This window comes from Alligator mississippiensis, chromosome 4 (genome assembly GCF_030867095.1).
Source record: "Alligator mississippiensis isolate rAllMis1 chromosome 4, rAllMis1, whole genome shotgun sequence".
In the NCBI taxonomy this organism is placed as follows: Eukaryota; Metazoa; Chordata; order Crocodylia; family Alligatoridae; genus Alligator; species Alligator mississippiensis.
The window spans coordinates 164,678,212-164,703,187 of NC_081827.1; the positions used below are offsets into that span (position 1 = coordinate 164,678,212).

At 57.6% G+C, this 24,976-nt stretch overlaps 1 protein-coding gene across 5 annotated transcripts in view; it reads right to left on the bottom strand.

The window, feature by feature from the left end:
- The window catches only part of THRA (thyroid hormone receptor alpha), a 61,011-nt gene that overhangs the window by 1,608 nt on the left and 34,427 nt on the right, over window positions 1-24,976 (bottom strand). For 2 of the 5 annotated variants that reach the window (XM_059725468.1, XM_059725467.1), the window contains exons 3-9: window positions 19,596-19,895; window positions 9,687-9,748; window positions 5,889-5,989; window positions 3,534-3,681; window positions 2,739-2,944; window positions 631-777; window positions 148-406 (exon numbers count right to left, since the gene is read on the bottom strand). In XM_059725468.1, coding sequence (XP_059581451.1) covers window positions 148-406; window positions 631-777; window positions 2,739-2,944; window positions 3,534-3,681; window positions 5,889-5,989; window positions 9,687-9,748; window positions 19,596-19,648 — 976 coding nt within the window. In that variant the 5' untranslated portion in view covers window positions 19,649-19,895. 5 annotated transcript variants of the gene reach the window in all.

The following is a 24,976-nucleotide window of genomic DNA, read 5'->3' on the forward strand; positions in this document are numbered from 1 at the left end:
GATAGGGAGGAACCACCCAGCTGCAGGAGCCACACTAGTGTCTGGCCAGGTGCATGTTGAGAATATCTGCCCCTACCCTGCAGCAGCAGGGTGCAGGTGGGCGCAGGTTGGGTGCGGTGGGGGAGGTGGTAAAGGGCCGGCTGTTACCTGAGGACATGAGCAACACTGCCTGGAGAAGCGCAACTTCAGTGTCGTCCAGGTTGAAGGCAGAGAGCGACTTGCCCAGGTCAAAGATGGCGTCTGACACCACACCCAGCCCACCATTCTTCAGCTGCTCCCGCTTGACGGCCATCTCGCCGCTCAGCGTCAGAGTCTCGCTTTCAGGGTCGTAGCGCACTGCTGCTCTCAGGGACATGATCTCCATACAGCAGCCCTTCAGCAGGATGATCTGGTCTTCACAAGGCAGCTGCGCACAAGGCACATAGGAGGGTCAGATGTGGGGGGGGCAGACATCCTCTTTTCCTGACCCAAGGCCCTGCCTCTCCCCCGCTGTCTCCTTCCATTTGTCCGCTCCTTCCAACCCTCTTCCCAACCCCTCACTCTATCCCTTCTATCAAGACCCTTCTCACCTTCCCACAAGCCCCTCTTCCAACCCCCCATCCCCAACTGTGCTCTCCACCCCTCTCCTACCTCCGCAAACATGGGCAGTTTTTTGGCAAAGTCCACCACGCGGGTGATGGCCGGGGTGATGATTTTTGTAAACTCGCTGAATGCTTCCAGGTCGACCTTGTCCCCATCAGGCATTGAAGCCATGGGAGACTGGCCAATGTCTTCAGGCTGCAGGGAAGGATAGCACTGCATGTTAGCGGCCTGCCAGCCACGCACCTGACTGCTGGCTGGGACCCTCTTCCCAGCCTGTCCCCCCTCCAAGCCTTTTAGGGAAGAGAAACAGGCCTCAACAGTCCCTGGGAGAGGACTGAGGGGGATAAGGCCATCTCCACACCCCCAGCTCCATCTATCCAAGAGAAACCTCCCTTGTGGTGGGTGTATGCCAGGATTAGGGAGAGGGGAGGTGAAAGAGACACAGGAGGAGACTTTGATTACACCCCTGAGTAGAGGCTGAGTTGGGGAGAATTCATCTGTCATACACCCAATAAGCAGCTGATCTGGGAAGAGAACCCAGGTGTCCTGACTCTACCCCTTTCCCCTTCCAGAGCCAGGGAGAAAGCCAAGCATCCTGACTCCCAGTCCCCTGGTGCAACCACTAGACCCTTTTCCCCTTGCAGAGCTGGGAAAAGAACTCAGTAGTCCTGGTATCCCTTTCCTGCATCCCCCTGCTCCACCTTGCCAACAGTGAAGCTCAATTCACAGGCTTCCCTTGGGCTCCAGGGACACCCAAGAGCTGCAACCAGGAGGGGGAGCTCCTTCCCTAGCCAAGCCCCAGCCACATGAGGGAGACCAGGGGAGACTTCCTTCCCTTCCGGCCCATCTGCTGGGGGGAGGGATGGGGGGGACACAGTGCAGCTGTCCCATTCATTCACCAGGCACTAGGAGATTTAACCCTTCACAAGCTTCAAGGCAGCAGCAGGGTGGGGCAGGGGTTGTTAGCTGCAACAGTGGCAAGTCCTTCCCTGGGGTGATGGCATGGGGCTGGAGGCTTCTTCCTTTCAGTGGTGGGGGGGTGGGGATTTGTGTCTTCTCCCACTATTCCCAGTACATCAGGGTTCAGTGCAGACCCTCATGCTGTGATCCCCAGCTAAATCCTCACTGAGCACAGCAACAGAGCTGGGAATGGAACCCAGGAGTCCCAGCTCCGTCCCCTGCTCTAACCACTAGATTCCATGTCCCTTCCATTACTGGGAAGAGAATCCGGGAGACCTGGCTTCCACTCCTGTGACCATGCTGCATCTTCTCCCCAGGTCCTGAACCCCAGGCTAATGGCTGGCGCAGTGTACACGTCTGGTAGGACTGCAGTGTTTGTGTGCCTGGGTCCTTTCCCACTTCCTGCCACAAGGAGGTGTTCTCTTCCACCCCTAAGATTCTCCAAGACACCCATGAGCTGGGACTGGGACTCCATGTCTTTAGCCTTAAAGTCATGGGTTCGAATCCAGAATGGGACAGCAGGGCCAGAAGGCAGCCACAGCCCAGGAGTGCTTTGGTGGCCCATGAATGAAATACAGTTTCTGGGACTTGGTCCAGTTTGTAGCAGCTGTCATAAAGCCCCTCCCTCCTCACTGGCCTGAATGCAAGGTGGACCAAGGGTGCCCTGAATCCCTAAGCAGTCCCATCCCTGTGATGGTGGGGCATGGGAAAGGGTCACAGAAGCAGGGAGGAGTCGTGAGGTCTACAGTCTACTGTCCATGGATGAGGACCCCAAATTTCTATCACCCTGGTATTGTGGCTCTGACACCCCATGGGAGCAGGACAGCACTGCCTCAGTGGAAGGGGAGTTGAATGCAACAGCTGCAGATGCTAATCCACACGCATTTGACACCTGAATGAACTCACAGATTTGCCCCAGTGACAGAGCAAAGGAAAAGGACAAAAGTAACCCTCAGCTACTGCCAGCAATGGCTCCACACTGCAGGGAGAGCCAAGTACACTTGCACACACGTAACAACAGGTGTATTAGCAGGCCTTGCACGATGGGCAAGGGCATGCACGTGTGACAGGGGAAGGGGTTTGCAGAGTGGGTGAAGGTATGTACATGAGCAACCCTGCACACGTGTGCAATGAAGAAGTGCAGCTTGTGGCCTGGGTGTGGGTCCGCATCAGGTGAGTGGGAGTTGTGCCCTCACCAGGAATTTCCGTTTCTGTTTCCAGTGGCTGCCCTGGGCATTGGTGCTGCGATGCGCCTCAGTCACTACGTGGATCAGCTCCCACTCCTCGGCACTGGGCTCCGGGCGGTGCTGCAGGGACTTGATCATCTCCTCCTTGCGCCGCCGCTCCCGGTTCTCCTCAATCAGCTTCCTCTTGGCTACCCTCTTGGAGTCATCCAACACCACTGGGGATGGCAGAGGCAGAGAAGGGGCATGAATACATGTGGTGGCTGTGGCTCCCTGCACCCAGAATTTGGCAGCACACAGAAGCATCAGTGATTGGACAAGGCACCACAGCATGTGACCTGTGGACAGGACAGGTTCCAACCCACCAGGACAAGGTATCTCAGGCTGGGTTAGCCCCTCCAGGAGCTGGTGTCACCTATGGGGCCTAGTTCTAAGTGGAATACTGCTAGGTGGGAGCAGCAAGGGGGCCTGAGAACATCCATGCTAGAGACTGGAGATGGTGCCATCAGGTGTGGGGAGCTCTGCTCCTTCCTGTGCTGTAGAAGTCACAGAACATAACCCCTGCAGCCTCTGACACTGCCCTCCCCTCATCCCCCCACCCTTCTCCATAAGTGTCCTCCATGCATTCAATCCTTGTTGCCCCATACAGCCCTCTCCACCCATGCCCACTCCCTCCTTCCCCATTCATTCATATGCCCATGCCCACACAGGTAACAGAGGCATGATCCTAGAGGTCTCTAGAGTGCGGCAGACTGAGATATGACAGGATCCAGTGAGTAGGTGTTGAAGCCACCCTGAGGCCCTTACAGTCCATGGCCATGCCCACAGAGATGCACTTCTTGAAGCGGCACAGCTGGCACTGGTTGCGGGTGATCTTGTCGATGATGCAGCAGCCATCATATTTGCAGGAGTAGGTGGGGTGCAGGTTCTTCTGGATGGTCCGTCGGAAAAAGCCCTGTGGGAAGCGAGACAGGTCCCAGTGAGCCTCCTGCTCGGTTGGCCCAACACTCAGGCAGAGTCCTCTGCAGAGCATGCTGTCCTTGGCCACACCACTGTCCACCCCTTGTTCTGGGGGGAGGGTGGGGAGTGGGGGGGGAGGAGGCATCCATGTATTGTGAGAGCTGCTGGACTCTGAGCTCTGGCAATCCTGTTCCAGACAGAGGCAGTGCTGGGTGGGAGAGGGCTGTACTGTATGTGTTTGCGCCCAGCCACATCCTCCGCTGCCTCCTTGGGAGGGCAAGTAAACAAGGGTCACCACTGCCCAGCTCTGGCCGAGGGAGACAGATCCTGTGCTCAGGGTGAGGAGCAATGTTCTGACCTTTGGGGCAAATACCAATGACCTCTAGAATCCCTGAGGAACCTTGCCCAGCATCCAGACCTGGCAAGGAAGGAAGGGGGATGCAAAGGGCTGGTGACTTCTTGTTAACTGACACACAGTGCTGCCAGGGCTAGGGGCAGAACACAGAATCGCTACGTCACAGCATACTGCTCTAACTAAACCATCCAGATCTCTCTAGACTAGGAGCCTACTGACAGAGTGGGAATAGCATGATAGGAAAAGGGGGAGAGAGAGGAAAAGACATGGAGGTCTGTGCGTTTGTCAGGACTGGTTAGGAGCTGTTTGGAGGTTTGGGTGAATGTCTTTGGTTGCTGAAAACAGCTTTACCAAGTTGCCCTAAGTTTTGCCAATGATTTTCCAACCAACCCTCGCACCTACCTGCCCCCACCCAGCCCTGGTTTGTGCCTACATGGATTGATCAAGTGCCTCCTGTACATATGCAAGGAGCCAAACACTGCCCTAGCTGTCAGCCAAACTCATGCACCAGTGTCTATTGAGATCTAGTGCTGGAAGTAGCTGTGCAGGTCCTGGTCACTCATCAGGCATCAGCATCCCTGACAAAATCCATCTGTCTTGGTTTTGGCATGTATGCACAGACAGACACCCTGGCCAAGCTGTGCGACTCCTGCTCCCCATCCCGACTTTGGACACAGACGCCCCTTGCGGGGCACCTGGTGAATTCCCCAGCTGTTTGTGAGGGAGGGAAGGAGGCTTTCTGTTTCCCACCCCCTGCCTCCCCCACTTCCCTCACTGCTGCTCCTGAACCTGAATGATGGCTTTTAGGGAAGGGGAGCAGGGAGGGAGAAGAATTTTCTTCAGTCACTCCCAGGAGATGGGGCTGCAGATGAGTGCTGCACAAGAGACACAAGCTGCCCCCTGCCCCCAGGACTAGGCTCAGGGTGGAAAATCCTCAGAAGCTGGAAAGGCTCCATCTCTGACCAGGCTCTTGCCCTGATCTTACCTCCTTGATGCAGGAGCTCCCTGTGACCTAGCCTAATGCTAGGTGAGTCCTAATGGCAGGCTAAGAGCAAGAGGCACATGGAGACCTCAGTGCCCATCTACAGGGCACCTCCTGCTTGACTGAGACAAGAAAACCCATCCCACAATCCCTAGCAACCAAGGTCATGCAGCAAATTGGGAATGGAACCCAGGTGTCCTGGCCATCTTTCATTCCAGTTGGGAAGCCCCTGCCCTTGTGCCCCATGGTGGGGTCACGCCAGGCATCTCACACCTGGTGCTGTCAGTAGCTTGAATAGAGAAGCCAGTGCTAAAAGCAGGCCTGGAGGAGGCCTCCAGCATGGTCCCTGATCAGGCCTCATGGCAAAAAAGCCCCACATATAGCCCTGGGCTAAAACTAGGGGGCAATTGCTCTTCCAGCAATGACATGCAGCTGCTTTTGGGATGCAGCATAGAGGCTGCTTGAGGGCTGCAGAGCAATGCCTACCTAATGATTTAGGGCAGAAGTGAAGAGAGATCCCTGGTCTGCCTTGAGTGATGATGGCACACCTCCCTTCTGCACCATGCTGTGGCACTGGAGTCAGCAGTGACTAAGAGGGGGCAGGGGCCCCTACAGAGCTCCTGTTCTATGCAGTACAGCACCCCTAGCACTGCACTGGCGGATTGCAAACAGCACTAAGGGCACAGCATCCTTCCACTATAGGTGCTACCTGGAGACCCCTTCATGCACTGACCAGGCTGAAGGCTGCTGAGCCTGGCTGTATTCTCACTAAAAAGGCACCTCCCTCCTCTCTTGCTCTGCAAGCCCTATGCCCCATGGGTCTATGAGAGGCTGCACCTTTTGCCAGGTTGTGCCCATGCCTTACCTTGCAGCCTTCACAGGTGATACAGCGGTAGTGGTACCCTGTAGCTTTGTCACCGCACACAACACATTGTTCATCTTTGTCCAGGTAACTAGGGATGTACCCTGGGGAGGAGACAGAGTCTGGAGGTCAGAACACTGGGGCCACAACAGCCAGGCCCAGCCCCAGAGGAATGGGGAGGCACCACCACCTGGAGGGCACATGGCCAGCTGGGCACCCAAGCATGCATATATGCATGTGGGTGCAAGCACATGCATGTGGGAGCATTCACAGATTCGTAGATTGTTAGGGGCTGGAAGGGACCTTGCAGATCATCGGGTCTATGCAAATACGCATTAAGGCACTTTTCCAAACATGTCAATATGCACACCGCTATGCACATGTGTACGCATGAGTTACTGGTGGGAACAGGGGACAGTGATCCTGCTTTGCCCAGACAAGACAGGGCAGGGGGGTCTCAGGGGCAGGATGGGCCCAGCGTATACACTGTAAGAGACGCAACTGGAGCACAAACTTTAGGCCCACTTTAGGATTAGGGTTAGGGTTAGAAGCCTTGTTCCCGACACCCAGAGCTGGCTGCTGAGTGCTGCCTATGCCCACATAACAGTACAGCCAGCCAGTAGCAGGAGCCCCACTCTGTGCCCTGCCATTATCCCAATCCCCCACTACCCCAAAAGGTACAGAGGCCTTGCGCTAGTTGCAGGCAAGTCAGGGTGACACTCCTCCCTCCAGAGTCACTACTGAAAGGTTGATTCCTTCACGGGGCAGATGAAAGCCAGGGCCAGCTCTGTGTGAACACCCCACAGTGCACATATCCCCCCTGCTTGGACTCTGCACAACAGGATGAAGAGGCAGAAACAGGGACAGAGACCCACCGGCCTGCACTGCAGGAGGCCTTCATGAATGACAGCAGCAAGAACGAGGAGCTGCCGACAGGCGTCACCGCAAACGCACAACTGCATGAAATCCAACCACGCACGGTTCCCTGGGCAACAGGCAAAGCAGCTCTGTACCATGTGCATTGAGAGAGGCTCCTCATGGCTCCAAGGAGGGGAGAGGCCTGATGCACAGCCAGGCTGGGCTGGTGCCAGGGCCGCTTCCTTCCTGCCCTCACCCTGCAGTCATGTAGCTGTGAGCCCAGGAGGCAAAGGGACTTGACTCAGGGCACCAGGGAGTCTGTGGCAGGGCAGAGACTTGACCCCCACCTTGTCTCCCAGCACTGGCTGCCCCATGGGTGGAGGCCTTAAAGCCAGTGCAAAGATAGCCTGCCTTCTACTTGGTAAACGTCACTTGGGAGAGGTTTAAAGCTGACTCAGGCACCCATGGCCCATGCCAGACTCAGAGGGCTTTGCAGTGGGGCTGTGCCTCCCAAGAAACCAAGCCCTTTGCAGCTGGACCTGGTTGACCTGGAAGGAATGGGGCTGCAGAAGGTGTCAGGACAGCCATTGTAAAGAGAGCCAGCTAGGCTGGTGGGTTGGCGGTAGGTGCACAGTCAGAGAGCAGGACACACTGGAGAGCTCCCAGGCCTGCAGGGAAGAGGAGAAACTGAGGTACAGAGAGGAGATGGGCTGTGCCTACTGTCCTGCGGAGGCCCTGGCCCCTCTGTACCCCCAAGGGATCACTCCACAGTGCCCCGCAGGGCTTCCTGGATCCACAGGAGGCCCCAAAATCCTGGGGTTGGCCCTGACACTGCCCCATCTGTGTGTGTGTGGGGGGGAGCTACGCCCCTCCCACATGCTAGACACAGTGGGAGAAGCTAGACACTGAAGGGGTTAAAGGAAAGGGGGGTTGGGGGGATGTAAATAGGTTTCTTCAGCCCCAGACCCTTCAGAGCTAGGGGGGCGGGGGGGGGAGGGGACCAGGTCTGTCCTCTCCCCCCACCCCGCAGCCAGGCCCACTGTTTTTTCTGAAAGGCAATTTAGAGAGGGAGGTCAGGGCTGTTGGTGCAGAAGGGCCCCAGCCCTGAATGTTTCCCCTCCCTCCTTCCCAATAAAGAAAGGCCTCATTATACTGGGAGGGGGGCGCAGATGAGCCCACCCCTACCCAGTGCCGCCTTTGTCTGCTCAGCTCACGTGACCTGCCTTCCCGGCTCTGTTGGTGGCAGGGGGGCCTGTCCCCTTGCTCACCAGGCCAGGGCCTCCTGACAATGCCCCACTGTCACTGCTTTTGTCTGGGTTTGGGAAGAGCTGGCCCCACCCACCCCCATGGCCTTGGGGTGACCTCGCTGGTGGGGGAGGGCGAGTTGGTGCTGCTCAGCCCAAGGGGAGTCCCAGAAAGGCTGTGCCTGTCCCTTGTGCCCCTCATTGGGGAAACTGAGGCAGCCACTGAAGAGGCAGAGAAAGCCAGTGACGGAGCTGGGGAGAGAACCCAGGAATCCTACCCCGCCTCTGCATCTCTAATCCAGCAGGCTCCACCTGCCTCCCAGAGCTGGGGAGACAACCCAGGCGTCCTGGCACCCAGCCCCCCCTCCCTGCTTTAAGCCAGCAGTCTCCCCTCCCTTGCCAGCCCAGGCATTCTTGTCAGCCTTGCTGCTGCTGTTAGCAGCAAAACTGAGGAGAAGGGTAATTTCAGCAAACAGCTGCAGGGTCCAGAGAGCTTCCGGTTTGCTGGAAATTCTAAAAAAATGTTGATTTTGGTCCAATTTGGATTGGAGCCATTAAAAAAAAACTAAACCTCCTGTGAACCAGAAACCCTGCTTTCAGCCAGCACAGGCTCTGGGCTCTGCCTCTGGCCAGGGAGGGGAGCGGGGGAGTGCTCCTGGTTAAAGCAGGAGGCCTGGGAGCCAGGACTCCTGGGTTCTACTCTCATCTGTACCGTGGATATCAGGGAACAAGACAGAACCTACCTCCCCTATCCCCATAAACCTGCCCATGTGAGACCCCCAGGGCAGCCACTTCTGCCCTAAGGGGGTATGTAATGGACACCTGCCCTGCCTGCATCTCCTGGGAGCATGACTATAGCAGGTACCCACGCATGCATGCGTGTCCAGGTGGGTGTTCTCAGGAGCCTGTATGTGTGTGTGTGCACGCAAGGTGCTGTGGACTCAAGCACTGGCCTGCACATGGGGACAGTGTTGGTGGGGGATGGGGGCTGTGGCAACTGGAAGCAGATGTCAGGCCAGCTGGGACACTGCGTTGCTTATCTGCCCCACCCAGTGTTACCCCAGGGTCCAGCCCCAACTACACATGTGCTGGTTCAGGGAGGCCAGGACTCCATGAGGGAGATGGTCTATGTTGGCTTCTCCTGGCATCCCCAATGGAGGGACCCAGCAGAGGATGGTTCCTGGAGCCCTCACTCTAGCTCTGGACAAGCCTCCGTACCCCCACAATGTGCCCCTTGTCACCCCCACTACAGCAGCAGGGAGCGCTGTCAGCACCAGCACTGGGAGCAGGCTCTGCCCCAGCCTTGGGGAACAACACTTTCCACCATTATCTAGGGCTTGCAGAGTTCCATGCTCCCTCTTGCCAGAGCCGATACCCTCAGCTGACCCTGCTCAACCTCCTGCTGAGAGTCCCAGGACTTGCAGGGAGGGGCTGGCGGGGGGATGAGGATGGGATCCAGCCCCTCCCCTGCCCCTGGGGGAACCAGTCTGTTGCTCCCACTAGCTTGAGGACTGGGTGCTGAGCCTTGGTAGGATCCTGCTGCCCCCCACCTCTGGGGCTGGCCCTGAAGCCTAGGAAGCAGCTGTTTGACCCACCAGATGGGCACACAAGGTAGAGGCTGCAGGGGGCTCCAGCTGCCTAGGCTGGGGTGGGGGAGTAGGGACAGGCTGCCCTAGGGGTGGTCCAGAGGGGTCAGTACCTGACATGCTGCTCTTCACCGAACATTGGCTGCTCTTTCTTTTGCGTTTCCCATCCGGCCACCTGCAGGGGAGACAATGGGGGGCACTGGTTATCGACTGCAGTGATGGTCTCTGTGCCTCCACCCACCCTGCCATGACCCACAGCTCCCAAGCCTCCCTCCACACCCCCACCCCATCCACCCAAGAGAAACCCTTGCCTTCCCCCCACCTGCTCCACCTGGAAGAGCTCCCCACAGGCGCCCTGGCCCAGGGAGCACCGTGCCTGGGCAGGCGGGCTGGTCTCCTTATCCCTGCTCGACAGATGGGGAGACAGAGGCCCTGAGGAGGCCACATGTTTTGTGCTCTCCAGCTCCCCTAGCTGCTGGGTCCAGCCCGCCAGGCTCCTTTTAAGAGGCTGGGAGTGAGGAGGGAGCTGTCCTGTGACCTGTTATCTGGAAGGAACAGGGGAGATAAGGGGGTTTGGAGGGCTGGGGCAGCTGGGTTGGGAGCAGGTCCCGATGCACACACCCAGTCCCCCCACACAGCTTGGGCCTCCATCTCCCTGCTGCCCCATTCTCAGTCCTGTGGCTATCCCCCTAATGCCACTGCCAGGCCATGTGCTGCTTGGCTTAGTGGCTACTTCCCCAGCTACCACTCCCTGCCATGAGAACACACAACCAGAGATAGATTGAGCCAGTGACAGGACCCCAGAGCACCATCTCAGAGTGAGCCTGACCCCTAGTGAGATCCAGACAAGGCCCATGAGAACAGACAGACATGGAGATGAAGATGGGTAGATGAGGAGATGGATGGAGATGCTGGCTCCCAGACAGACAGACATGTAGGGGGACAGACAGGCATGTATGGACAGATGTCTGCAGGGGTGGATGGATAAGGCAGGACAGACAATGCAGGGGTAGATGGATAAGGTAGGACATGCAGACACCAGGTTCTTATGTTCTTAGGTGATCATCACTTGACAGTGACACAAAGCACTCGCATGACAGACATAAAGCAGCAGAGTGAAGGACAGAAAGAAGCTAGACAGATGGATGGATGGATGGATGGATGGGTACATGTTGTGGGCAGCAGCACGGGGGTGGCAACCCTGAGGCTGAGGATCCCTGGGCCCTACCGCCATATCAGCACAGAACTCGCTGAGTCCTGGGTCACAGCAGCTGGGTGCGGGTGGGAGATTCCTCATCTGTTTGGGGGACGGTGCTGCTCCTGGTCCTGGGGGCCTGGACAACTCAGAAGGCACAGCCACACGTGCCAACACATGCCACAAGGAGTTCCCAGGGGAGCGGGAAGAGCACTGAGCAACCCACAAGGTGGCACTGTGATACGAAGCAACAAGAACATCCCCCAGCTGGATCCACAGCCTGAGCTCTGGCTGGCAGAGACAGTATATGTGCGTGAGCATGTAAGTGTGTGTGTGTGTGTGTGTGTGTGTGTGTGCGCGCGTGTGTGTGAGAGAGAGAGAGAGAGATCCTTGACCTCATTGGTGGAAAAGATGTGTTGAGGTGGAGAGTGAGAGGAGAGAGAGAGAGAGAGATCCTTGACCTCTGGGTCAGTAGAGCCATGGGTTTGTGTGTCTGTCCATGTGCAAACATGCATAACTCCTGACCTTGGAGCTGGCAGACATGTGTATGCATGTGCATGTGTGTGATGTACCTATCCCTGACCTTAGGGCTGGCAGGGCAGTTTGTGTGTGCACACACATGTACATTTGCAAACTAGACCAGTTCCTGACCTCTGTCCGGCCACACCATGCCGTATGCATACATAAGTGTGCCTGTGTCTGTGCACACATGCGTAACCCCTGACCCTGGGTCTGGTGCGTGTGGCAGCTCATTACTGCAGCACAATGGGAAACAGCAGTGTCCTGGCTGCACCCAGGGACACAAACCCGCTCTGCCTGGAGGGATTCTGCTGCAGCAAGGCTGCTTGTGTCATGACCACAGATCAGAACAGGCACCAGACAACTCCCAGCCCTGAACTGGGAAGCCCCTTGCCAGTTGTGGGCTACGCAGAATGGCAGTGCCATCCGCAATGGTTGGCTGGTTGGCCAGGGGGATCCCCCTTTCTGTGCAACAGAAGGGAGGGGAGCCCCGGGCGCCGTGCAGAGGCTGTGCTCAATAACTCTCAAAGACAAAATGTCCTTTTGGCTTTGGCTGGAACATGACATCAGAGGAGCTCGGCCCAATCAGCGCACCGAGATCTGCACCTCATTTGCACAGCAAGACCCTATTGGTGAGGCTGGCTGGAAACGGTCAGCTGGTTTGTCTGCCACTCCATGGTCTTCATGCAAGGGAATTTAGTGCAGGGAGCTGGGGAGCCAGGGCGCTGCAGAGCGGAGCTAGGCGGGGCGGGATCCAGGGGCACTGGAAGAGCTGGGAAGGAGGGAAGGCAGAGTTAGGAGGAGGGGGTGCCAGAAGCCTAGGGCTGGCAGGATCCAGACTGAAGACACCAGCTCAGCTGTGCTTACACAAGAGCCATGGCAGGACAGACACATTGTGGAGGGTGATGGGGGCAGTGGGTCCTGCTGTGTCAGGACCAAGGGGTCCAGCAGGTGCTGCATATCAAATCCACCTCCATTAGGGCCCTGCTTGCAAAGTACCTCCCTGGCCTCTTGGTACAGGCCCTGCGTTGGCAGCTGGCCTTGGCTTGGTGATAGCTGTGATGGATGCAACACTAGCTCAATGGCCCTGGCATCCCCAGGAAGAGTCTCAGCAGGTGGGATGCTGTGCTGGGAAACCCCAAGGCCTGGCCAGAGTCAGAGACAAGTGCGAAGCTGGAGCAGCTCAGGGAGGGGAGGGCTGGGGAAGAGGCAGCTGTCTGCCCCCTGACAGAAGCCAGGCCCCAGCTACCACACCTCAGCTCATCTGCCTGCAACTTATGGCTTCCTCCTGCCCACTGCCTCATGTGGGGGCCGAGCCAGTACAGCTCTCTTCGCTCCTTGTCCTGCCCACTGCTGCCTGCACCTGCCAGGCTGGGCGAACACTGCCAGGGCTGGGGGAAAGGAGGAGGAGGGCCTCAGCCTCTAGCCAGATGTTTCCAGTCATTTCTGGCATCGTCCATATCAGAACCAATCCAGTAAACATCCTCATTTTTCCAATGGGGCAGCCCCTCCCAGAGAACCGCCAACAGCAAACCAGCCATTCCAGGAGACCCTACAATAACACACCAACGGCTACAGTGGAAACTTCCCCCAAACCCTCACAATCCCACCAGCCTTCCCTATGGACCCTACAGAAACCCAGTCATGCCAGGCCCAGCAGCCCCCCCACCCCTTTCCAGGGCTCTGGGGGCCTGCACAGATGCCCAGCCAGGGGCTCCTGACCTGAGCAGTCTGTTGTCATCCTGGAGATGATGTGGGAGCAGGGGAGCCCCCCGCCTTCCTCCCCCACCATGTCTGGTGCTGACAGCACTTGCTGTCCCAGACAGCTCCTGGGCACAAGGCCAAGGGGCGCTGAGGCTCCACACAGCCTGGCTGCCTGCCAGCAGGGCCGACTCCACCTGAACCTTGGCTGCTCAGCCAGCGCCGCAGTGCGGGGACAGGCTGTGCCCAGCGCAGAGTACGTGTGGTGTGGAGGGGCTCCCCAGCCCACCAGCCCTCTGCACAGCACAGAGCCCCCAAGCCTGGGGAGAGCAGCATGGAGCGATGGGCACAGACAGTATTGAGCACCCTCCTGCGGGGAGAGCAGCCTGGGCAGCCTATGCCCTGCCTGGACCTATATCCACCCCAGAGGAGCTCCCTGAGGCAGGGTCCAGACCCCAGGGTCACCCCCACCACCAGGGCCCTGCCAACCCCGGGTCCCTCCCTGTGGGCACGTGAGCCCCTGGGGAATCTGCCCAAAATAGAGGCTGGCTGTGTTTATGCAGGCTGTTTACCAGCTGGGCCGGGGTGGACAGGGGCACGGGGCCCTTGTGGGGAGCTCCAGAGGTCATACTGGGGGGAGGGGGTTTCTAAACAGGGCATATTGCTACCAGAGAGAGAAACAGCTTGATCCCAGGGCATCTGAGCATATGGAGATCACTCAAGGTCACCCAGCAAGGCAGGGCAAGAGCCAGGAGAAAACCCAGGAGTCCAATGCACTAGATACCACACCCCTCCCAGAGGTGCTGAAAGAACCCAGAAGTCCGGGTGTCCAACTCTTTCTCAACCCACTAGACACCACACCCCTCCCAGAGCAGCTGACAAAACCCAGGAGCCCTGGGTGTTGGTGAGGGCAGGGGCCTGGCCTCTGTAGGGCCCTCCTAAGTCCGTGCTTCTTTCCTTGTCCCCAGTGAGCGCTCAGGGCAGCAATAAGCCACAGGGTCCACTGCTTCTCCTCCAGACAAAGCCACAGTGAGAGGTGCCTGAGCCTCTTCAGGCTGGGCAGCACGAGGAAGCAACTGTCAGGTGCCACTGCCAGTCAGACACACTGGCACCTGCCCAGCCAGGAGGGCACCCTTCCCATATGCCAGTCCCATGGGCAAGCAAGACACACAGCCCAGACATGCAGGCCACAGGGAGAGATGGACAGTGACAAGTCTGTGGAGCTGATCCCCAAGTGAGCATGAAAGAGCGTGAGTATGCCAGAAGTGAGTATTCAAATGAGCATGAGGCACCCCGGTGCAAAAACGTATGGCAAGGGCATATGCAGACAAGCATGACAGCATGAGCACTGAGCGCGTGCAAGAGGATGCAAATGTGCAAGTGAACAAGTGTGAGTGTGAACATGCAATTGCATGAGCTTAACAGTGAGGTAAGCAGGAGCATGGGGAAGGGGCCGCGGCTGTGAGGCTGGAGTGCCCAGCTCAGAGCTCCTGGGATGGCGCAGGGCAGAGATTCCCGGCATGGAACCCCAACCTGGCATGACTAGGTCAGAGACACCCAGGACAGAGCAGGCTCAGCTGGGACCAGTGTCAGGGCCCAGAGGTGGGAGCAGAGAGGCCCCCAGCTGGGAACAGCCTGGCTGGGTGAAGCTGGACCCAATCTAGCCTACCCTGCCTCGGGCTGCCAGGAGGCCTGGCTAACAGGAGCCAGAGCCCCACAGCATGAACAGCCCCTGGTCTGCAGCCTTAGCAGAGAGACCCATGGCTGCAGGAGCCAGGGAGACCATGTGGGAAGCTGGTCCTACCCTCCTGGACACAGGACCCTCCTATTCCAGTGCCATCGAGTCCCCAGCCCCACCCCCCAGCCCCGGGGCTGGCGGGGAGCTGACGGAAACAGTGCACGCAGCAGGAACCATCCTGCCGGCAAAACAGTGGGAACAAAAGGTCAAAGCTGGGGCACTTCTTGGGACGTCAGCACCCCAGACCCAGCCCCTACCCCAAGCCACAGTCGGCACGTCAGCCGTTACCCAGCCAGCCCCAAACTGGAAAATCTTCTCCTATTGCTTCACCCCAGGGGCTGGGTGAGCCAGGGAGGGGTGGATGGGGAGTCAGGCTGGCACGTCTGCAGTCTATGGTTGAGTTTAGGGTCATCTGGGCCACGAGGCTGTGCTGAGGAAGTTAAGGCACTGTATGTGAGGGGGCCTTGAACTGTGGTGGCTGCCATGGGTATGTTCTGCTCTCAGGTGAAGGCAGCTCTCCAGACAGTATTTAGTGAGGTGGGCTATGTGAGGTGCCATGTGTGGTGGGTCTGTAAGATGTACCAGTATGTGCACAGGAGTGTGGGGTGTGTCAAGGTAAGAACTCTGGAGTATGCACGTGTGCATCTGTGTAAGGGCTCTGTGTGTGTGTGTGTGCCTCTGTGTGAGAGGTGTATGTGTGCGTGCGTGTGTATAAGAGTGTGCTGTGGTGTGCGAGTGCCTGCACAAGGGCTGAGTGTATACACGTGTGTGAGCATATCTGCATGACAGCTGTGTGTCCGTCATGCGCACGTGTCTGTATGCATGTCTGCACAAGGGCTGTGTGTGTGTTTGGGGTGCATGGGTTTCTGTGCCTGTCTGTGGTGTGTGTGTGGATCCATCTAGGTACCTCTGCATAAGGGCTGTGTGTGTGTGTCTGTGATACGTGTGTCCACACGTGTGTGTCTGTGCTCTGCATGCATCAGTGTGAGGGCTGTGAAGGTGTCTGTGGTGCATGTGGATCCATGCACTGTGCACCCTGCGTGCAGTCCTCTTCATGTGCCTGTCTGGCAGGCTTGTGACTGAGGTGCAGTGGGGAAGGGACTCCCACGCTGTGTGTCCTCAGGCTGTGTCCTAGCTGTGCCCTGGCAGCAGGGGGCCAGCACAGCTCATGCCCTACACACCAAGATCCTTTGCTGCCACATCCTCTCTGCTCCCAGGGCCCAAGCCTTGTGGGATGGTTAGTAGATTCCCCACTCCACGCTGGCTCTCACAGGAAAAAACTTGGAGCAATACAGGTGTAAGGAAATCCCAGGACCTCCTGCCCCCATTCCTCACCTCCTAGACTGCCCCAGCCTTGCTCTCCCAGCCCTTTGGGAGTGGCCTGGGTCCCCTGCCAGCCTAAGGGTGACCCAGGGGGGCATGCACCTGCTGCATGCCCCCCTCCTCCACATAAGGACTCCCTTTCCTCCCCCAGGTGAGTGCCCCTGTGCTGGGTTTCCATGAAGCAGCACTGCCACCTGGTGGCCAGGTGCACAAATCACAGGTGCGTGTCTCCTGCCTGCAAGCTGGAACCAGGACACCTGGGTTCAGCTCTCAGCTTCTGCAACCTAGCATGGGCCGGCAGTGAGGCCCTCCCTCCTCCCTGCCTCAGCTTCCCCTCTGTAGGATGACCCTGGCCACTGCTGTTTCCCATGGCAGGGAACACTGGGAGTGGGGAGCGTTATGGCACCAGCAAAGCTGGGAACTTCCTTTCCGACAGGCCTCTTGAACCAGAGGGTCCCTCCCCACACTGCAGGGACCCTGCCACAGTGGCACAAGAGGTGATGGGGGTAGAGAGGAGGACAGTGCCTCAGGCTGGAGGATATGGAGGCACTTGATGACAGCCATGAGCAGAGACCACGAGCTACAGTTCATGCATATGCGTGTCTGTGCACAAGGCTGTGATTATGGGGGCAAGCATATATATGTCTGTGGGTGTCCATGCATGTCTCTGGTGCACACCTGCAGGTGTGGTGTGTGCATCTTTCTTTCCTTCAGCGGTTAAGGAAGGGCGGGTTGCTGCAGTTCTGCACTGTGAATTCACGTGATGCTGAGGAGGCTGGATGTACATATGTGTGTGCGCGCACACACACACACACACACACACACACACACACACACACACACGTCTGTTTTTTCAGGCCTTCCTGCCAGCCCTTCAGAGCCAAGACTTCAAAGAGCAGCCTGATGAGAGCAAGTGGGCCACTGAGCAGCAAAATTGAAAGTACAACCTGAACAACATGGGGCACGTGAGCCAGCTTGCACGCCCTTACCCGCCCACACACCATGGCATGCTTGCAAACACACCCCCTTGCACAAATGCATCCTTCCCCCAGGCAAATTGCTGGGCCCCTTGGGAGTACACCCCACACATGGGCTCCCAGGGGGTACTGATCAAAAGACATAGCAAATGTTCCTGAACCCTGTACCCCAGGAAAGTCCTACTGATGATAGGACACACACAAGATGATAACACACACAAGTGAAATGATAACACACACAAGTGATTCCACCTTCAGGTACTACAAGGTGGTTGGGGAACCAAACCAGGGTATATGGGGGTGGGGGGACCCTGCTGCCATTTGCTCCATCTTGGGAGGGTTCAGCTGCTGGCTAACAGGGGCAGGGGCTGGGGGAAATTGCCCAAGGACTGGGGTACAGGGTTGTCACTCCCCTCTCCTGCACCCCAAGCCCACTCCATGCCCTGGGCTCTATGGCACACTATCTGCCCATTCATAGGGACTAAGGAGGATTTGAACCTGTGGCCTTTAGGCTGAGGCAGAGGGGGTTTGAAGCAGTTACTGCTCCAAAGATCTTTGGGCCCAGGAATTGCCTTCTCCAACACCCCACTGATACAGCAGGCCCTGGGGTGGGGCACAGTGGCTGTTCTGGGGTCACACAGTAACACCCTTGAGCAGTCACTTTAGGATGGGAGGGGATGGAGGAGCCCGTCTCCAGTGGAAACTGTAGAAAAGGGAGGCATTCAGGGAATCTGCCCAGGGGATGGGGTTTTAATGCCCGACTCCTGGGGAGATTTCTCAGAGGTCTTGACTGACCACAAGGGGGCAGAGCACCTCAGGTTTGCAGCCCTGCTCACAGCTGGCACAGCCCTGCAGAGCAGTGCCCCATGCAGCCCCTGTGCCCTGCCTCTGCCCTACAGCACCCCTATAAAGCCCCTGCCTTTCCCACTGAACCAAAGTCCTCCCCTTCCAGAGCACTCCATAGCAGTGCCCCCTACCAAACACCCTCTGCTAGCACAATGCGCTGCTCTTGAAGCACAGTGCCCCCTACTGAGCTCCCTGCTGTCACTCCCTGTGGCACAGTGCCCCCCTGCACCCACCTATCCTGCTTCCTGCACCCTGGTGCCCCCAACAGGGCCCCTCACCTAGTTCTCTGCAGCATGTTAATCCCACACAACTTGACACCCTTACTGAGTACCCCCACCAGCACCCTCTACTGGGTTCCCCAGCAGGGCAACAGGCACCAACATGCCACTGCCTTTGGCTGAGGTATGCTGTACCTAGGGCTGACCTTGCTATGGCCCAGCCCCTGGGAGCTGTCTCCCTATTCTGCCCCCCTGATGGCCTGGGCTCAGTACCCCGGACCCACTGCAGTGCCAGAGGTGTGGGAGATGCCCGGCTGGGCTGCTTAGGGAGTGAGGTAGAGAAAGGACCCCAAGGCAGACACCCCCCTGCCCTCCACATGTACCCATGGTGTATGGATTTTCCTTCAAGGCACCATGATCTCACAGGAGGGGCTTTCTATCCCACCCTTCCCTCTGGCTGCCTGGATGCCACCCCAGGCATGGCTGGCTAAATTCCGGTGCCAGGCATGGGGCAGGCACCTGTGCCACAGCCTGATGCCAGGAAACTCTGGGAGTGAGAGGCTGTGCAAACACACGGCCACGGCAGGAGCAGCAGTGGGGGCCGACTGCCTGTCTGCCTGCAAGGGACACCTGCCATACCCCTCAACCCAGTAGGGCTCAGGCCCTGCCAGGGTCAAAGAATGGGGTCATTATCATCCTGCTCTCCCTCCTGTTCACCCCAGCCCTGCCTGGATGGACAGAGTGGGAAATAGGTCTGGTTGGCACATTGGCAATGGGCAGGACTGGCATCTCACATCTCTCCAGACCCAATTCTAGCCTGCCACCACACAGAACTGGAGAAATCTTTCACATGAGCCTTCTCACACATGTGTTCATGCTCCCTTGTACATGTGTTCATGATCGTATATGCTCATGGTCCATGCACACTCAAGCTCTGGCATGTGCTCACACAACCCACTCTCCCTGAGGCAGCCCTGCCTAGGAGTGACAGCCACTGCTGAACTGCACACAGAACACATTAACAGCCCTCCATTTAGAGTCCCCCAAGCCCAAAAAAACAAGGCACAGCAAGTAGCCAGTATGGTACCCCCAGAGCAATGGGCATGGAACAGACTGCCTCTCTCCCCACTGTGAGCTGAGTCAGCCACACCCCCAAGAGATCACACTTTCAACACACCCCAACCCGAAGCTACCAGCTCCCCCAGATGCAAATTCAACATTGGTCATGGAAATCTCCCAGATGGAAATCATCATGAAAGACAGGTGAGCTCAACTCTGCCACGAGGCACCAGTAACATTCAAACCTGGAACCAACCCACCCACAGCACAGGGTTTCTTCCATGCAAACTGGACAAGCAGCAATAGTAGGTTGTTATCTCTTCCAAAGACTGACATCTTAGACCAGGCCAAATCATGATTGCAGGGCTGCCCTGGGCCGTAAGGGTGCAGAAGGCACAGGAAGGGGGTTTCTGACGGGCTGGGCAGGGGCTCCCCACAGCTCTTACCGGGTGTCCTCTGGCTCCGACTGCGAGTCCAGGGTGCTGGGCTTCTGTTCCATTCACCGCAATTCCATCCAGGACCAATCAGGAGAGACCGAGGTGGGCTCCGCCCCCAGCTGCTTCGCGCCGCGGTCGCCACGGCAGACGCGGGTCTGGGATTTGGGGGGACGGTGGGATGGGGAGGAGTTACAATGCACTCCCCATGGTGCCCGCCTCAGCGCCAGCTGGCACAGAGCATCCCGGGGGGCAGGAGCAGCCGATGGAAAGGGGCACCGATCCCTCTGGGCCCAGCCTGCGCAACAAGCCCTATGGAAACAAACAGAGCAGGCACAGCCTTGAAATGGGGGCTGTAGGGACAGAGGAAGACCCCTCCACCTCAGGAGGGGACCATTTTCCTGCTCAGAAGTGGTGGAAGGCTCCCAGGCACTGAGCTGTGTTGGGGCTCTTGCCTCTCAGGGCTGCCCCCCACTCCCAACCCCTACCAGGGCCCCTGTCCTGCTCTGTAGGGACAGCAGGGCAGGCTCTACAGGCCCTCAGCCCATGTCCTCCTGTGAGCAGAGAGCTGTGGACAACTCCCGGAGAGAGGCATTTGTGCCACATGCAGGCCCACTGACTCCCCTCTGGCCTGCATGAGGCCAAGTCCCTTCATTAAAGAGGTGGGGGGGAAGTGGGGCTGTGGGTCACCCTTGGGGCAGGAAGCAGCCACAGAGCCACAATGTTAAGGACGGGAGCTCCAACAAGTCCATCCAACCCTCTTCCCCTTGGACTGACACGACCCCATTTAACATATAAATAGGACAGGGCAGAACCAACTGCCCCCCAAACTGCTGCCTCCGCCCTTTGCTGGGGCTGGTGGGTCTGAGCCGGGTGCCTCTCCTTTCCCTTCTCCTTGGTGTGCTGGAAAGCAACTGAGGTTACCTCGAGGTTAGGAAGCAGCTGGGCTCCCTCCTCATAGCCTGGCGCAGGGCACGGCTCCTCCCCCTTCCCTGTGCACCCCCCTCTCCCTCCCTGTCCAGGCCCCCCCTCAAACTTAAGGATTTCTGCAAAAGCCCTGGCACAGGGCCAAGCTAAGCGAGCGCATCAAAGGGTTGTGGCGACGCGGGGTCCCCGCGGGGCCCCCCAGAGGCAGGAAGTATAGGGGATGCGGGGGGTGGGGGTGGGGAGAGAGAATGGGCTGTGTCCTCGGGTGACCCCTGGCGGGGCTTAGGCATGGCAGGGGTCTCTGCACGGTGCGTGATGGCTCTGCACATACCACACGTGTGGGAACAATCGCGCGCTCCAGGGGTGAGCTGAGGACAAGAGGCTCAGAAGTGTTCCCTGCCTTGCGATGGCACAATGGAGAAGTGGCCAGGACACAAGTCACTCTGCTCTGTGCCTGCCAGCCCTGCTGGGACAAAGTGGGATGTCTGGTTGGAGGGGGTTTGAGATGGAGCACCCCAGATTTGTGCCCCCACCCCCAGGGCGATAGGCAGCGGGGCCTGGGTAGAACTACTGGGCAGGGGAGACAGCATGTGATCAGTAGGTTCATCTCTGGCTCAGCTTGTACTGCTGATTGCAAGACTTGCACAAGCACACGTAGGTACATGGATGAGTGTGAGCAGGCAGAGGCATGTGGGAGTTTGCATGAGGGTGCAAGGAGCTGGTGTAAGACCCAGAGTGGGTTTGTTCGCAAGAAGGAGCGGGGCCATGTGCCAGACTGGGCAGAGATCCGCTGGGAGGCTCTCCCCACACAGCACAAGGCTCTCTGCAGCAAGGTATAGGGTACCTGGGCACACTTAGGTGAGAGGATGCACATGTGTGCATGTTAGCAAGAGTGCGGGTGTGTGCACACATGGGTGGGGGGGTGTTCCACGTGACTGCTGCATGCAATGTGCCTCTGACTGGCCCACCAATACTAAAATGCAGGAGCATGGCAGGGACACTGGGAACAGCTGGGATGGGCTTCACCATTCAAATGGGGTAAGGGGCAGCCTTTCCCTTGGAAAGTCAGGGGACAGGAGGTTCTGTGGGTAAGTGGGACAGAGGGGGCGTGTGCAAGGAAGCATGATCTGTCCAGAGCCGGGGGAAACACTGTGCTAATTCGCAGAGTCCTGGTAAATCCCCAGCCCCTGGGCTCCCACATCCAGCAGCACAGCACAACCAGGGGGCTACAGGGGCTGGGGCATGGACACTTTAGGCTTCCAGGTCTGATCAGGCCCTGCCCAGTTCCCTTGCCTGCCTCTCCAGTCCCATGTGTGTGATAAGCCTGGCAAGTCTCAGCTCAGTTTGCAGGTGCCTGCACCCCCAACTATGCCCCAGACACCCCCTACCATTGGAAGCCCTGGCAGAGACCCAGAGCAGAACAGGCCATAAAGCTGGTGGCCTGGAGCCCAAAGGAAAAGGAGAGGTGTGTGGGGGAGTTTCTGGGACATACAGGGACCTCGTGTCCAAACCTCTCACTCTAACAAAAAGACAGAAGCAAGAGAGCCAACACTGGGAAAGAGAAGCACCCACCAGTGGGTCACCTGGCTCTGGGCTGAAGGAACAGGAAACCAGGGCAGGCAGGAAGGAAGAGAAAGTAGCACTGCCTCAGGGTCATGGCCAGGGCTTGCCTCCCACCCTGGCCAGATGGGAAAGCAAGGCACAGAGTGGGGAAGGGACTTGCCCATCAAGCCAGGAAGAGAACTCAGAAGTCCTGGATCCCAGGCCCCTGCTGTAGTCACCAGCCCAGGAAATGTCAGCCAGGAGCCCCGAGGGAAAGGGAACATTCTGCTCTTCCTTGCTACATAACAAATCCTCCCTGAGGACTCATCCTTGTTGGTCTGGAGCAGGGGGGCAGCTCCGTCACTGGGCCTACCAGAGGCAGCACAGAACATAGGTGACTTGCAGTGCAGCCTGGAGGACTGACAGGTTGAGGAGAGTTTGGGGCTGGCATGATCCAGGCACCCCAGGGTATACACCTCCTTGGGCAAGCAGATCCCAGCATGTTCTGTCTCTGCTGCTGGACCCCGGTCAATCTGGGCCACCCTTGCTCCCAGGAGCATAGCACAGCTTCCCAGATGAGCACGATCATTCAAAGAGGAATGAAGCAGCCACGGCAGGGGAAGCATCTGCTGTGGCTAGGGCACCCCGTGGCACAGTGCCTCCCTGCAAGGCTGACCTCTCCTGGCCTCTCCTGTGCTGTATGCTCCCCAGGGCCCAGGCAGGATGGGGTGGCCTAAGGACATGGCCTTGCCCAGGGGAATTCCCTGGGAAGCAGCCAGGGCTGGGCAGCTTCTCAGCACCCCCACCCCCCCAGAGGAAGATGACGTATCTCTATAGCCTGAGAGGAAGGGTGCCGATGGATGCCCCACAGTGAACTCTGCCAGGAGGACAGGGGCAGCCCAATAAGCTGGAAATGAGCAAAGAGGATAGGGCATGGCCCACTCAATCCTGAGGCCAATAGCTTCCCAGTTCTCCAACTGTTGGCAGCTGCCCAGGGGCTGTGAGAAAGCCAGGCCTCCTGGGTGCCATCCCCGGCTCTGGGAGTGAAATGAGAACTTGGTTAGGGAAGACATGGCTGGAAGTCAGGACACCTGGGTTCTGTTCCCCGTGTGGCCACTGGCCTGGTGAGTGAATTCAATCAAATCTTTCCCCATGCCTCAGTCTCCCTATCTGGACAACTAAGGCAACAATGCTGACTCCAGGGGTTCTGTGCATGCAAGGGTTAACTAACACCCTCGTGTCAAATGCAACCCTGACAACACAAGACATAACACCCTAACCTGTGTAAATCAGGGGAACCACGGCAGCCAATGCCCATAGATGGACCTGGTACTGCCCAATCAGCCTGTGTTTTTAAGCCTTCCTCAGAGCCATTGGGTGTTGGCTGCAGCCAAGCCTGGGGATTTTGAGTGGAGTGTGCTGCTGCTGCTGTTGGGACTTAAAGCCAGAGGTTCCTGGCTAGAGGGTCTTCCCCTTCCACCCCGGGTCACACCAATTGCCATATTTGGGGTCAGGAAGGAATTTTACCCCACAATCAGATGAGTACAGACTGAGGGTTTTTGCCTTCCTCTGTAGCAGTGGGGCATGACCCGCTACCTGGGATCTCTTGAGTGTATATCAATAACCCTAATCATGATTCACTCAGGGACCAGCTCATACACAGTACCTAGCTACTACATAACGAGCATGGATTAACGCCTACAAAACCACAGACTAAGGAGAGGAAAGAATCAATACAGACAATCAACTGCCCCAAGACAGACACAGTCAGTTGCACAAGTACCCATGTCACGAGTTTTGTCTGTCAGCAGCTAGGGGTACAGGGCCCCAGAACCCCCCTGCACCAATCTGCTTGATAGCTGGCAGGCTTTGTGGCCTCAGCAGGGGCTAGAAGGCCTGCAGCTTTCACCCCACTGCGCCTTAACACACACACGGTCACCCATGTCACGAGTTTTGCCTGTCAGCAGCCAGAAGTGCAGGGCTCTAGAAGCCAGACTCCCCCTGCACCTATCTCCTTGACAGCTGGCAGGCTTTGTGGCCACAGCAGGGCCCAGCACCCCTGCAGTTTTCAGCCCGCTGCACCTTAACGCACACAGGGTCATCTATGTCATGAGTTTTGCCTGTCAGCAGCTTGAGGTGCAGTTCCCCACAAACCTCTGCACCTATCTTCCTGAAACATGGCAGGCTTTGTGGCCTCATCAGGGGCTACCATCCCTGCAGTTTCACTCTCCTGTGATGTAACACATAGACATAACATGAGTTTTGCTTTTAAGAATTTGGGGTGCAGTTCCCCCCAAACCCCTGCACTGATCTTCTTTAAACTGGGCAGGCTTCATGCTCTTAGCAAAGGCTACCACCCCTGAAAGTTTCATCCAAATCAGACAAAAAACAACAAAGTTATAGCTATTTCATTGATTCCCCATTATACCCTATGGCCAGATCTCCAAAGCAGCTTTGAAGCTTTTCCGAAGCAGTTCAGAAGCTCCGGACCGCTTCAGAAAGGCTAACGAAGCCAGTGCTTCGATCCGGACATGCTGCTTCAGACGCCGAAGTGTCCAAAGCCTCTCTGGATCTGAAGACGGTCCGAAGCCTCGCACAGCCCTACTGTGCAGGGCTTGGAAGTTTGGCAACGGGGGAGAGATGGTAGTGTTAATTGCCACCAAATTTCCTGACTTGTGGGGAGATCCATAGGCTGGGGGTTGAGCACCCTTGACATAGAGAAAGCATGCATGGGTGTGCATCTGTGCCACTCCAGCAGGGAAGTGTATTTGTATGCACACAAGCAGGTTAGCAGGTGTGGACACATGTCTGTTTGCCAAACACAGATGCCAGCCCACCCCCTCTCTTCCTTCCTGCCAATCCCAGCAGGTGCTGAGGGGGTTAGTGTATTCAGACAGCCTTGCTCTGCCCACCCTGGGGCACCT